Source organism: Eubalaena glacialis, chromosome 17, assembly GCF_028564815.1.
Source record: "Eubalaena glacialis isolate mEubGla1 chromosome 17, mEubGla1.1.hap2.+ XY, whole genome shotgun sequence".
NCBI classification, from domain to species: Eukaryota; Metazoa; Chordata; class Mammalia; order Artiodactyla; family Balaenidae; genus Eubalaena; species Eubalaena glacialis.
Window position 1 is genome coordinate 18,332,553 of NC_083732.1, and position 12,257 is coordinate 18,344,809.

General features: G+C 41.9%; 1 protein-coding gene across 8 annotated transcripts in view; it reads right to left on the bottom strand.

Annotated features, from left to right (window-relative positions):
* Window positions 1-515: 515 nt before the first annotated feature.
* STAU2 (staufen double-stranded RNA binding protein 2) overlaps window positions 516-12,257 on the bottom strand; it is a 308,834-nt gene continuing 297,092 nt past the window's right edge. For all 8 annotated transcript variants that reach the window (XM_061172221.1, XM_061172220.1, XM_061172223.1 and 5 more), the window contains 2 exons: window positions 2,732-2,820; window positions 516-1,600 (listed from right to left, as the gene is read on the bottom strand). In XM_061172221.1, the coding sequence (XP_061028204.1) occupies window positions 1,507-1,600; window positions 2,732-2,820 (183 nt within the window). In that variant the 3' untranslated portion in view covers window positions 516-1,506. The remainder of the gene's footprint in view (window positions 1,601-2,731; window positions 2,821-12,257) is intronic.

Sequence of the window (12,257 nt, forward strand, 5' to 3'; positions counted from 1 at the left end):
GATTTAGGGCCCTCTGCGCAGGGTGCCAGGCAGCAGACTTATTGTTCAACTCGGCTGATCTTCGTGAACCCCAACTTTACAAATGGGCTGTTATGTCCACGAGGGCCCAGCTGTATGGAGCAAAACCTATTTCCTCCGAGGGCACCCAGCCCTCTCGACGCTGGCGGACTTCCCCACATGGGAGTCATTAAAAACAACCCTAGAGTGATTTCCTTCTGTTGCTGTTTGTTTATCCTCCAGTCGCGTGTGAGTCAGCCAGATCGAGATTTGTGGTGGTTTTGCTCGACGTTGGCTGGTCAGGAACCCGGTTCCCAGTCACCTGGGAGGCGGCCCTGCAGTTTCGCAGAGACGGCCGGTGGCACGAGAACCCTCTAGTGTCACCTCTGTGCAGGGTGACAGGGCCGGGTGGGCCATGGCCTTTGGGATGGGTTACGCTGGGGTGATGTTTAAGAGAGGAGAGCGAGGCAAGGAAAGAACAACACTGACCACACTTCACACAGAAACCGACCACATTTTTACTGCATTGGCTCCACGCTGGATTCCAACATGCTGGTCCAGAGCGTGGCTGGCTACAAGCTGGCGGGACCTCTACGGCTCCCCCCACAGGCTTTCCCTTCCCCGCCATGAACATTATTTCTTTTGATCCCACTCACTGCCCCAAGTGCAGAGGCAGTTATCAAAAAACACTTTGGATGCAAACAGTGAGTGGCTTACAACACATGGATGGGTGGGTGCGACGTCCACTGCGAACGTGGAATCCACAGAAATGGCTGGAGAGGCAAGACGCCTCCTTAGTGGCTAATAGGATGATGGCATTCAAAAAACCCACAAGTGGTTTTTGTTTTCTTTTTGAATTCCTGGAGTCTATTGAAACTAATTGTTCCTAATGTTATTTCATATTCGTAATCAAATGTCTGACCTGATTTCAACCATGTTTGTTGGCATACATCTTTGAGTGGTGTGCCTTGAAGTTATTCAGACTGATATAGGATGAAGATTACAAATATCTGCATAAAAAGAGAAACTGTGTGACTCTATATGAAGACAACGACCATCACATTCCACAGCACATCATTGGTTAATCTCTGAATCGTCAGGCATTATTTAAAATGAGAGAGAATATAAGTGAACACAAGCGCCACGACAAAACAATCATAACAACAGAACCAAAGCCAATTTCTCTATTAATCATTTAAGAATTGTACCTCTGTTTCTAACACTTTTCATTAATTGTTATTTTAAGCTCCAGTAGCAGGATCAGATTTCTGCTGCCTCTGGGCGAATGAGTTATGATCTGATCTCAAGTTCCAAGGGAAATGCTCAAAGTTTTATTTTCCCCCAGTTGAATAAACAGTACTATGTCTATTATCTCTTGTGTTAGAATAGTGTTGTCTTCACATAAGACTCAAATCATGGTATTAGTCATTCATTTCCTTGAGCACAGACACCCTCATGCGTGCTGACAGGTTTATAAGGATGCGGTGGCAGCCGTGGTTCTGGGAGCTGCTAGATGACCGACCTTGATTTCTTGCAGTCCTGAGCGATGGAGCCCGGGGGGGTCTGGTTATTGTCTGCTTTCTCTCCCAGATGCTGGGCTTGTCTGGAAGATTAATACGTTAACAAGAGCTGAAGGGCCAGGGTTGCACATCTTCAGACATGTTTATTAGCAGATGGCACACAGGATTCAAAGGTCACCACAAAAGTGACATTTTAAAGTGAAACAACAATATTTATGTTCAGATAGTCTACTGATGAGATCATGTGGAAATGGTTTTGATTAAATTAGCTTATAAATGGTTGCCAATCTATAGACAACTTAAAGTGCCACGTCTGTTTACCAAATGTTTTTTTCTCACGCTCTCACCTTTTAAATATTAATGACCAAATGCTGTGTTTTTTTGGGGGGGGGTGTTAAGATTATTTAACTGTAGGATTAGTATATTTGGTTTTGACTTCCTAGGTTATCCAATGTTTTTCATTCTAAAAATGTTATCTCCTGCGTGAGTTCTGAAATCTCACCTACTATTATTTCTGCTTTGAAAGAATTTGGATTCCGCTGTTGTAAAATACAATGGCTTGCAATTTCTTTAGCATAAATTGGGTCTCTGGTGAGGCTTAAAGTTCAGTCTCTCAGATCAAACCTTATGTTCAATATCAGAAAAGAGGTATGAGCTGGATTTCAGAAATTCTTATTAAATCTGCATTTTGGCCTCTGTAGCCCTCGGGAGCCACACTTCTGTGACAACGTGCGCTTGCGTTTCATACAACAATGTGAAAACCAAAATGCAGCCAAGGGGAAGGAACCCTCCTCTCAGCTTCTTTTTTTTTGCCTCTCTGTTGTGCCTACTACCTAGCAGGAATGTGAATGAAAATATTCACCTCAGAAAATGGTTTAATCAGAATGCTCAACAGTCTGAAATGAGAATTCACCTTTTGCAAGTCTTGCAAATCTCCGTGGTCAGCAAAACCCACAGAAATATTCCCAGAAAAGGCATTAAAATGCAGAAATAATGATCAATCAGTAGATTAAAACTTTCACAGACATATTTACAGGAAACAAATATGACCATATAGACTGTTTCTCATTTATTTACATTGAATTGTATTAGGAATAATTTTGTAGGATATAGATATTATTGTCTTGAGTTTTTCACCTTATTATTATGTCTATCTTATTTTTCATACAGTTACAAAATTACAAATGTAAGAATACAACAGAAGATGTACTCACTTTTCAAGAGAACCTTTTTCAATATTCATCGCCCCTTCCATTGGATCCAATCCTTGTTCAGAAAATTGCTTCAAGGCACTTAAAGCTGCCTAAAAACGAAAACAAACACACAGACAAGGAGATCCAGTTACTGACTTTCATGTAATAAATAGGTGTGTAATGGTAAAAGAAAGCTTTGATATATAGTAAAGGCTATCATTTTCATTAGTCTAAATAAATGCTTTTCTGTATCATTTAACAAAACTACATTTAAGAGGCTGTATTATGATGGAGCAATGCATATACTACGAAGGCTTTATTTTTTGTGTGTCTGGGGGAAGAGGTGGAGAGAGGAGTCTCCATAAATCTCATGCCTTATCCATAATTTTGTAAAATCACAATGTTTTATCCACAAATGTAGAAAACACCTAGTAGAAGCCTGTCATTCTTTGATGATGAGTTTTGCATCATTTCTCCTCACATTACTGAAACTACACATTGTCTTCCTCTAGATATGAGAACATCAGATTTTTTTCCAGCTTTCCAAAGTTAGCATAAATGTATTGTTCAATTTTATAGACATGTAGCCTCAACCAAGTCACAGAATGTGAGCCCAGAAATGGACCAAATACAGCCTTGCATACCGAGGGGATGGTATGATGGTATCCTGTGAGGAGAGAGAAAATCTGCACTCCATGGGGCCCTGGGAAGGTAGGCCTGGCCACAGCAGAGCCTCCTGTGGTGTGGATATGCTGGGGATGTGGGATGCGGATGCGTGGGATGCTGAAGGGTGTTGACAGGCTGGTGGAGCCTCGCTGGATAGCTGGGAGGCACCAAAAAATGTGATGCTGATAAGATCTGCATAAGTTGTTGACACTCTAGTGCGGGGTCCAAATTGTTATTTCTTTGAATAAGAATTTGGTTCTTCTTCCCCTCCCCAAACCCCACCACTTCTCAGGTCAATTAGAAGAGCTTTGTTGTGTCTGAGATAGGTGTGAGCGGCCAAAGTTGTTTGCATCTTGGAGATCCTGCTGGGTCACACTTTGGTCTGTATCTGTGTCTTCTCAACTGCCTCTGACAAAGAGCTAACTCTGCCAGTTGCTCAAACTTTTATCTGCCAGCGGCCCCTTTTGGGTAGCTGAGTGCATGATCTCTTCTATATCTCTTTATGCGTAATATATCTTTTTGGTGTTGATTTTTCAGTTAATAGGCTTTATTTTTTTTCAGGGCAGTTTTAAGTTTGCAGAAAAAATGGAGCAGGGAGAGTTCCCATATACCCTCTCCCACTCCACCCTCAACACTGTTTCCCCTATTATTAACATCCTGCATTCCCGAGGTACATTTGTTACAACTGATGAAATATTGATATATTATCATTAACTGAAGTCCAGAGTCTACAACTCTGTGTTGTACATTCTATGGATTTTGACAAATGTATAATGTCACGTGTCCACTATTACAGTATCACACGGAATAATTTTATTGCCCTAAAACTCCACTGTGCTCCACCGTTCACCCCTCCTCCCTTTCCCCCCAATCCCTGGCAACCCCTATTATTTTTTTTTTTTACAATCTCTATAGTTTTGTCTTTTTCGAAATTCATACAGCTGGAATCACACAGTAGGTAGCACTTTCAGATTGGTTTCTTTCACTAAGCAATATGCATTTAAAGTTCCTCTATCCTCTATGTCTTTTCATCTCATCTTTTTTTCACTGCTGAATATATTCCATTGCATGGATGTACCAGAGTTTGTTTATCCTTTTATACCTATTGAGGGACATCCCGGTTGCTTCCAGTTTTTGGCGATTATGAATAAAGCTGCTATCAACATCTGTGTGCAGATTTTTGTGTAATATTTGTAATATTTTTCCTCTCTTCTCTCTTTGTCATTCTATCTTTTAAATCTCAACCCCTATATTCAACCAAAAAGGAAAAATATATCCTTTACTTTTTTTTTTAGGCTACTTCTTCCTTTCAGATCTCTAAGCTGGTCTCCCCAGTTCAGACGTGCTAATTTGAATGCCCACTCACGCCTGCAGCCCCAGCCTGGGCGGGCAGGGGGAGGCCGTGGTTGGGCTCTCTGTTTCATCATTATCTCCTTGAACCTGGAGTCCTGTGGGGATGTCAGTGCCCTATCCCACTACCCCTGATCTTGGTCCAGGGTCCTACTCTACGGAAGCTGGTGTAGGCTGTAGTGGCAGGTAAGCACTAACATCGGTTGCGTAGGAGCAGTGTGGCCATCTCACTGGGCACTGTTATTGGTTGAATTGTGTCCACCCTCCCACATTCGTATGTTGAAGTCCTAAACCCCCATACTCAGAATATGGCCCTATTTGGAAATAGGGTGACTGCTGATATAATTAAGATGAAGTCATGCTCGATTAGGGTGTGGCCTGATCCATTATGACCAATGTCCTTATAAAAAGGGGACATTCAGAAACAGAAACCCACACAGGGAGAACACCGTGTGAAGAAGAAGGCGGAGATTGGAGTGGTGCAACAGAAGTCAAGGAATGCCAAAGACTGCCAGCAAACCACCAGAAACTAGGAGAGGCATGGAACAGATTTCTCCCTCATAGCCCTCAGAAGGAACCAACCCTGCCAACACTTTGATCTTGGACTTCTAACTTCCGGAACTGTGAGACAATAAATTCCTGTTGAATTTATTGTTGGTGGTCCTGTGTTATGGAGGCCCTAGCAAATGAATACAGGTACATCATGATTCCTCTTTAAGAATAGCAGAACCTCTTTCTCCTCTCTCTGATGTTTCCTTATATTATCTTTTTATTATAAAAATAGTTTTTCATTACAGAAAAATCATAATATGTAGGCAAGCAAAAAGAATGTGAAAATATTCAGTCTTACCCACCACTCACTTGGTGTACATCTTTCCATATCCTTTTCTATCCCCTCCCCATATGTACACTCTCTAACCTGGATCATATCCTAACACTGCTCTTGTCATTGAACGTGAGCAGTTTTCCACCTCAACAGAAACATTTCAGCAGCATCATTTTGCAGGACTGCACAGTATCTCACTGACTTTAATGTGCCTTTCTGTGTTTAGCCAATCCCTAGTGTTGGACATTGAGGCCACACCCACTTTTTAAGCTGTTATTAACACTGCACCAAGCTTCTTAATGGTTAAAAATCTTTGAGTACGTTCTCAATAATTTCCTTGTGATAAATTCCTAGAAACTGAATTTCTGGGCCAAAGGGTGTGCACATTTGTAAAGATCTGATATAAACTTCCCCCTGCCCTCAGGGAGGTTGTATCCGCCAGCACGCTGAGGCACATCTGCTTCTCTAGGTGCTTTTGTAACCACCTCTCAGAACCACTTCGTGGATCACTGGAGCGAACCAGTTTTGTCATTTTACAGCCCCACTTTATTTTTCATTTGTCCATCCCTACCATTTACCTCATTCACTAGACTTGGCTTTGAGTGAAGTTTGGTTGCTTTCGAAAGTTAAATTCACCCTCAGAAGACTCAGATTTGGACAAGTTTCCGCCTAAAAAAAAGTAATTCGCAGACATATTTGATTCTTATTAAATTCAATTAGATGACCTCTGAGGTCAAGTCCTGAAATGCTGAGGGAGCTGGGCAGCCTTCCCGGGTGACTCTGCTGAGAATGGTCTCGTGGGTGTGCACATCCTTGCGGGCTTGTCTCGTGAACCTGAGCTCTGCAATCCCGCCTTCCGTGCGTGTGCGCCGAGGTAAGAGCCCGGCCCGCTCGCTGCTAACCTGTAAAGACCAGTCCGTGCCGGACCTCTCCAGATAGCCCAGCTTCGTGGGGTGGGCGAATGAACAGAGAGTTCTTTGTATATTCAACAATTTTGAACAAATGAACAGCTATTTTGTTCTGATCCGTTAATATGTGAATTATTGGTAGGAATGCTGATTTTTACCAATTTCTTCCCAAATGGATTATTATAGACGGCTATTTCAGTGCCTTCTATAATAGTCTATCTGCAATGTGGTTGGTACTGCTGAATGAGACTTTTGAGAGCTCCAGGGCTTCTTGGTCCTGTTTTATTCCCAATAAGGCCAAAACGACAACCAAAACGAAATCGTTTTTTGAAAATCACTTATAGGCTAATTGTAGCCCAGTTTCACTAGCTGCTTTGGAAATACTTGTTGCCTGAATACCAGGAACCAAATGTCTTACTTCACCGAGTCCAGGACCCAGTGACACCTGTTCGCATCCACCCAAAAAGAGATGCACATATGAGATGAAGGCGAGGTCTCAGGGAGCAGGTTGGGTGTTTGAGCTCTTGCAAAATCTCCTGGATGATTTAATCATCCAGGCAGGTCCCCAAGCGCTGTCAAGATGATTGTCATTGCTCCAAGAACGTCCTACCAGCTGGAGTGGCGGAGTGCTCTTTCACTCGATGCCATGAAGGATTTTCAGAATTCTTGTGTGGCTGCTTCCCTCCAAAGGTATGTTTAAAAGCTTCCAAATAACATTCCCTTAACTGTCTGATGACATAATTCAGCCCACATCTTATTGATAACCCTGAATACAATCGCTTAATAAATATGAGAGGACTTCTTTCTACTTTATAAAAGGCAATGAAGACACCTTATCTTCTCTGTAAACAGCAATCGCTGCCATTTGATGAACATCCCTCTGCCACAGCCATGAGACCGGGTCCCTTACCTGCGTGACCTCAGGTGTTACCACAGCCCTGCAAGGTAGGTCCTTCCCATGAGGAATTCAGCAACCTACTCGAGGTCACACAGCTAGTAAGTGGCAGAGCAGAGAGAGGTGTGAACCCAGCCCACATCCTTGGTCACATCACTTTATTTCCTTCAAACGTAAAAACTGCTCACATTCAGCCTAGACAACTTCAGCATAACTCCTTTCAATATCATTGTTTCACAATCACTCCTACAACCTCCTCTATACTCACTCTACTGATTCTTTCCCATGATAATCAATTGAGGTAAGCTCATGAAATGATCTCCATTTTCTAGAGAAGGGCTTTATTACCTTGTGGGGAACCACACAGTTTCCAGCCTCCAGCTTTTTTGGGGTCCCTGGGTTGACTTCTGAGACCTCATTTGGCGCTTCTATAACACTTGCAGTTTGGTTAAAACTAAATTGCTATAGCAATTATTTCATCACTTAGAATGACCCAAAGGCCACAGTTCCTTGCCTTCCCTCCCGTCGTTCTCAGAAGAGTTCATCTGTCACCTTCCTGTGGTGGCTGGGAGGAGGGAGAAATGAGGTGCAGTGTCTGCCTGGGATTGTGGGGTGGAGGCTACCCAGTGAGAGGAGGTGCTGGGACTGCAAAGGTGAAATGGAGAGAGAAAGAGGGCTCGGCTGTGCTTTAGAGGGAGCGATAAGCCACATGTGTTCAGGAAAGTCGAGGTGGGCAGGGGCTGCCAACCAGGCACTGCCCTGACAGGTACTAATAGAGCCCTGGCCCCGCTGCTTCCTCCCAGCTTCTCATGAGTTCCATGAGGAATCAGGGGCTCTCCTTCCACATCCAACCCCACTCATCACCCACTACTTCCCCTGAAAGGACACTTTACCGAGTAAGAAAGTCCATGGAGTGAGATGGGTTTGCTTCGCCTTCTACGGCAAAATGCCCGCAACAATAGGATAATGCAGCAACCCCAAAATAGCCACATAACATTTAGCACGACCCAAATATCGGTCCTTTCAAAGAACAACGTACAACGGAGTAGCATTTCGAACAAAAACTGAAATTGAACAGTCCACAAAAATGTTTTACTGTGTTCGTCCAAATCCGTCCAGAAGATGGTAAACAAAATCCTTATGTTTAAACTACCTGAGCTGAATAAATTGTTACTTGCTAGAGGCCAGTTGCTTTACAAAAAATTAAGAACATGTTATAAATATGTGACGTAATATTAAAGGACACTTTGGAGTGAGAGAAAAATCAAATAGCCTTCATTTGGGGAGACACAGTTGAAGTCCGATTAGAAGCAAGTTCATACACACACACACACACACACACACACACACACACACAATGGAATATTACTCAGCCATAAAAAAGAATGGAATAATGCCATTTGCAGCAACGTGGATGGACCTAGAGGTGATCATACTAAGTGAAGTAAGTCAGAAAGAGAAAGACAAATATCATATGATATCACTTATATGTGGAATCTAAAAAAAATGATACAAATGAACTTATTTACAAAACAGAAACAGACTCACAGACATAGAAAACAGATTTACGGTTACCAAAGGGGACAGTGTGTGGTGGTGGGGGGGAGATGAATTAGGAGTCTGGGATTAACATACACACACTACCTAAAATAGGTAAATGACAAGGACCTACTGCATAGCCAAGGGAACTGTACTCAATAACCTATAATGGAAAAGAATCTGAAAAAGAATATATATATACGTATATGTATGTATAACTGAATCACTTTGCTGTACACTTGAAACTAACATAACATTGTAAATTAACTATACTTAAATAAAACATTTTTAAAAAGAAGCAATTTCTACCTTGTCCATTACTGAGATGGTAAAGAGATAAAGGATGTTCAGCTCCTGCTGCCTGCAGGTCACCCTCTCAGCATGGACAATTTGCCATGTGATAAATATAAACTAACCTTGGGGAGTCGTGGGGAGGAGGTAAATCTGGGTTCCTTAATGAACAACATCCTGAATGATGCTTAAACCCAAGTTGTATAACTTCCCACACACTGTGGATTCGAGAATTTCAAAGATACACTAACATAAGTACCCAGAACCCTCCATATGGCTTTGACCATAAACAAACAGACAACTATATGATTTCATTTCCAAGGTCAGAAAATGTTTTCCTAGCAAATCAAAACAAACTCACTCAGCATCCTTTTGTATGTTACCACAGTCTACCAACTGGAATCTTAAACTTTAGCTTTATGATACTTTATATGTTCCGGGACTTTTTTTTTTTAAGGTATATCCAAGGCAATAGATGTAGCTTTGTTTGAAAGGAGAAAAAATTTTAAAGCGTTTTAAAGAAGTGGATGACATTTCCTTTTCTTATTCCTGTCTTTTCAGCTCAACACTTGTATCCATTTGTGTGTGTGTGTGTTTCCCTTAGAGGAGGGCATCTGCATAGATACATAGAAATATTTTTGTCCCCAAAAGATTTTACAACTGTTTTGGGAATAAAGCCCCACAGGTTCTAAAACAGATGTCGCTGCCATTTCGTGTATCGCTTGTTTTGTGCGTAGTTATAGCAATGCCAGAAACATGATGCCAATAAGATACTTTCCATGCCTGTTTGTTGGTCTTGGTTCACACGTGTGTGTGCGTGTGTGTGTGTGTGTGTCCACAGGATGGGGGTGAGCCTTTCCAGCCATTTCTGTAATTTCTAACTTTTCTATTGTCGATCAGCAATTTAGCAAACTGTGTTGAAACCAGTGCCTATTCTTGCTTCCTTCTGCAGGGACTAAAGAGTTTGTAATGACAACATAGCAGTGTTAAGTCATTCTCTGAGAGACAACAATGGTTCATTAGCAAAATGTGAATTTTAACTTATCCCCTCATGACACGCAGTTCTTTTCGGCGTCTTGGAACAGGATGTCCAACGGATCCTTTTATTTCTTTTTTTTCCATTTCACACTTTTCCCACCTATTTCACATCCTGAATCCCAGAAACAGACAGGCTGTTCCCATTAAAGTCAATGGTAACCATACATGTCCGAATGTGGCCTTCATTTTGAAGTAAGTGTTCAAGGTTTGTTTTGTTTTGCCTTTTCCCCCTAAAGTGCTTGCTCATATGGAACTCTTCCTGGGAGCAGGTCTAACTACTGGATTCATTTCAGAACGCATGCATTGGACATATATGCAGCTCATTAAATCAGTCTCCTTTAATGAGAAAATGATAGGCTTCAAACTGCAAACATCTTCATTTGCAGCTGAGGACTCCCCTCACTTCTCTTCCCAACAATCTTTGAGACCGACTCTCCGTGAAGTCATTTAAAAATGACTGAAAAACCAGAAGGTCTTTTCTTCAGTAGGCTTGAAGTCTTATTGTCCAAAGAATGTGAATTTTAATGTTTCTAAGTTATCATTTTCTTACTTTGAGTGGTCTATAACAAAATGCCAAGTCTCTCTTTATATAAAATAAGAGAAACCCAAAAGAGAAGATCGTATTTCTAAATTTTATCACATTATCATAGGAGCCTCAGTCTATTACTTTTCAGATGAATCAATGGTAGGACTTTAAAAATAAAATAAAAAGTTGATTATACTGAGCTTTAATTAAACCATTTGCTGCCCTGCTTTCTAACAATTTCATTATAGTCCGCACTTTCATTTATGCTTCCACAATCCTATTGGTTCAGGTAATTTCCACAAAATTGGTACCTTATAAAAAAGCTCTTACTGTTGGAACAAAGGGATGTCAGTTAAGGTGATGGCTACTCACTGTGTAAAAAAAAAAAAAGAGGTGTGGGTGGTCGGAAGACTAAGGCGTGCCTTGGACAGTCTCCTAAGGCAAAGAATAGGAATTTTGGCTCCAGAATTTGGGGAATTAGTACAAAATTGGGCACTTAAACTATAGACTTAGCCATCACCCTTATTTCAGCAATCAGGCACTTACTGTTGGGTAATCCACGTAGCTGCCAGCCTTGACAATAATACAGAGTTGAATTTGAAGCAGGATTAACTGTGCTAAGGAATGTTTTCAGTGTGTTTAGAACTTGAGCAGCGATATCCATGCTGCCATGGCTTCCTCCAATCACGCTGTTTCTGTTTTACCAATAGCATTCCCTTTAAATTCGTGTGTTGTCTGTTATTTAATTATTTTTGCTTCAACAAAAAACCCCCTTTGTAATGGTGTTTACTGAAACATGGTGTTGGGCACAAAGGCAAGTGTCCATCTCTCTCTGAACTTGGCAGGATAATCACCCACAAAGGTGTCCTACCCCACAGAATCTGAATATGGCAAAAGTGATTTTGCAGATGGGACTGAGGTATGAACACTGAGATGGAGAGGTTATCCTGGATGATCCACGTGGGTCCAATCTAATCACGTGACTCCTTAAAACCACAGAACCTTTCCTGGCTTTGGTCAGAGAGAAAGACGTGGCCAGGAAAACATGCTCAACAAAATGCAACGTTGTTAGTTTTGAAGATGGAGGAAGTCAAGGAAGGTGTGTGGTCTCTATAAGCTGGAAAAGGCAAGGAGACCAGTTCACCCCTAGAGCCCCAAAAAGGAACTGCTGACACCTTGATTTCAGCTCAGTGAGACTCCTGTCTGACTTCTGACCCACAGAGCTCTAAGATAACAAACACGTTTGTGTTGGGCTAAGCCACTCAGCCTGTTCATTTGTTACAGCAGCAAGGGAAAACTAATACACTCTTCCAGTCATCTGGACAAGGAAGTGAACGGGCATGGCATTTGGAGTCTGTCAGGCCTAGATTAAAATGTCAGCTCCACTGCAGACCAGCTGGGTGTCTTTATGCAAGTGAGTGTATGTCTCAGAGCCTCATTTTCATCATCCGTAAACTGGAAACTACAACACCTACCACGTCGGATTGTTTGAGAGGTTGATGCCTGGG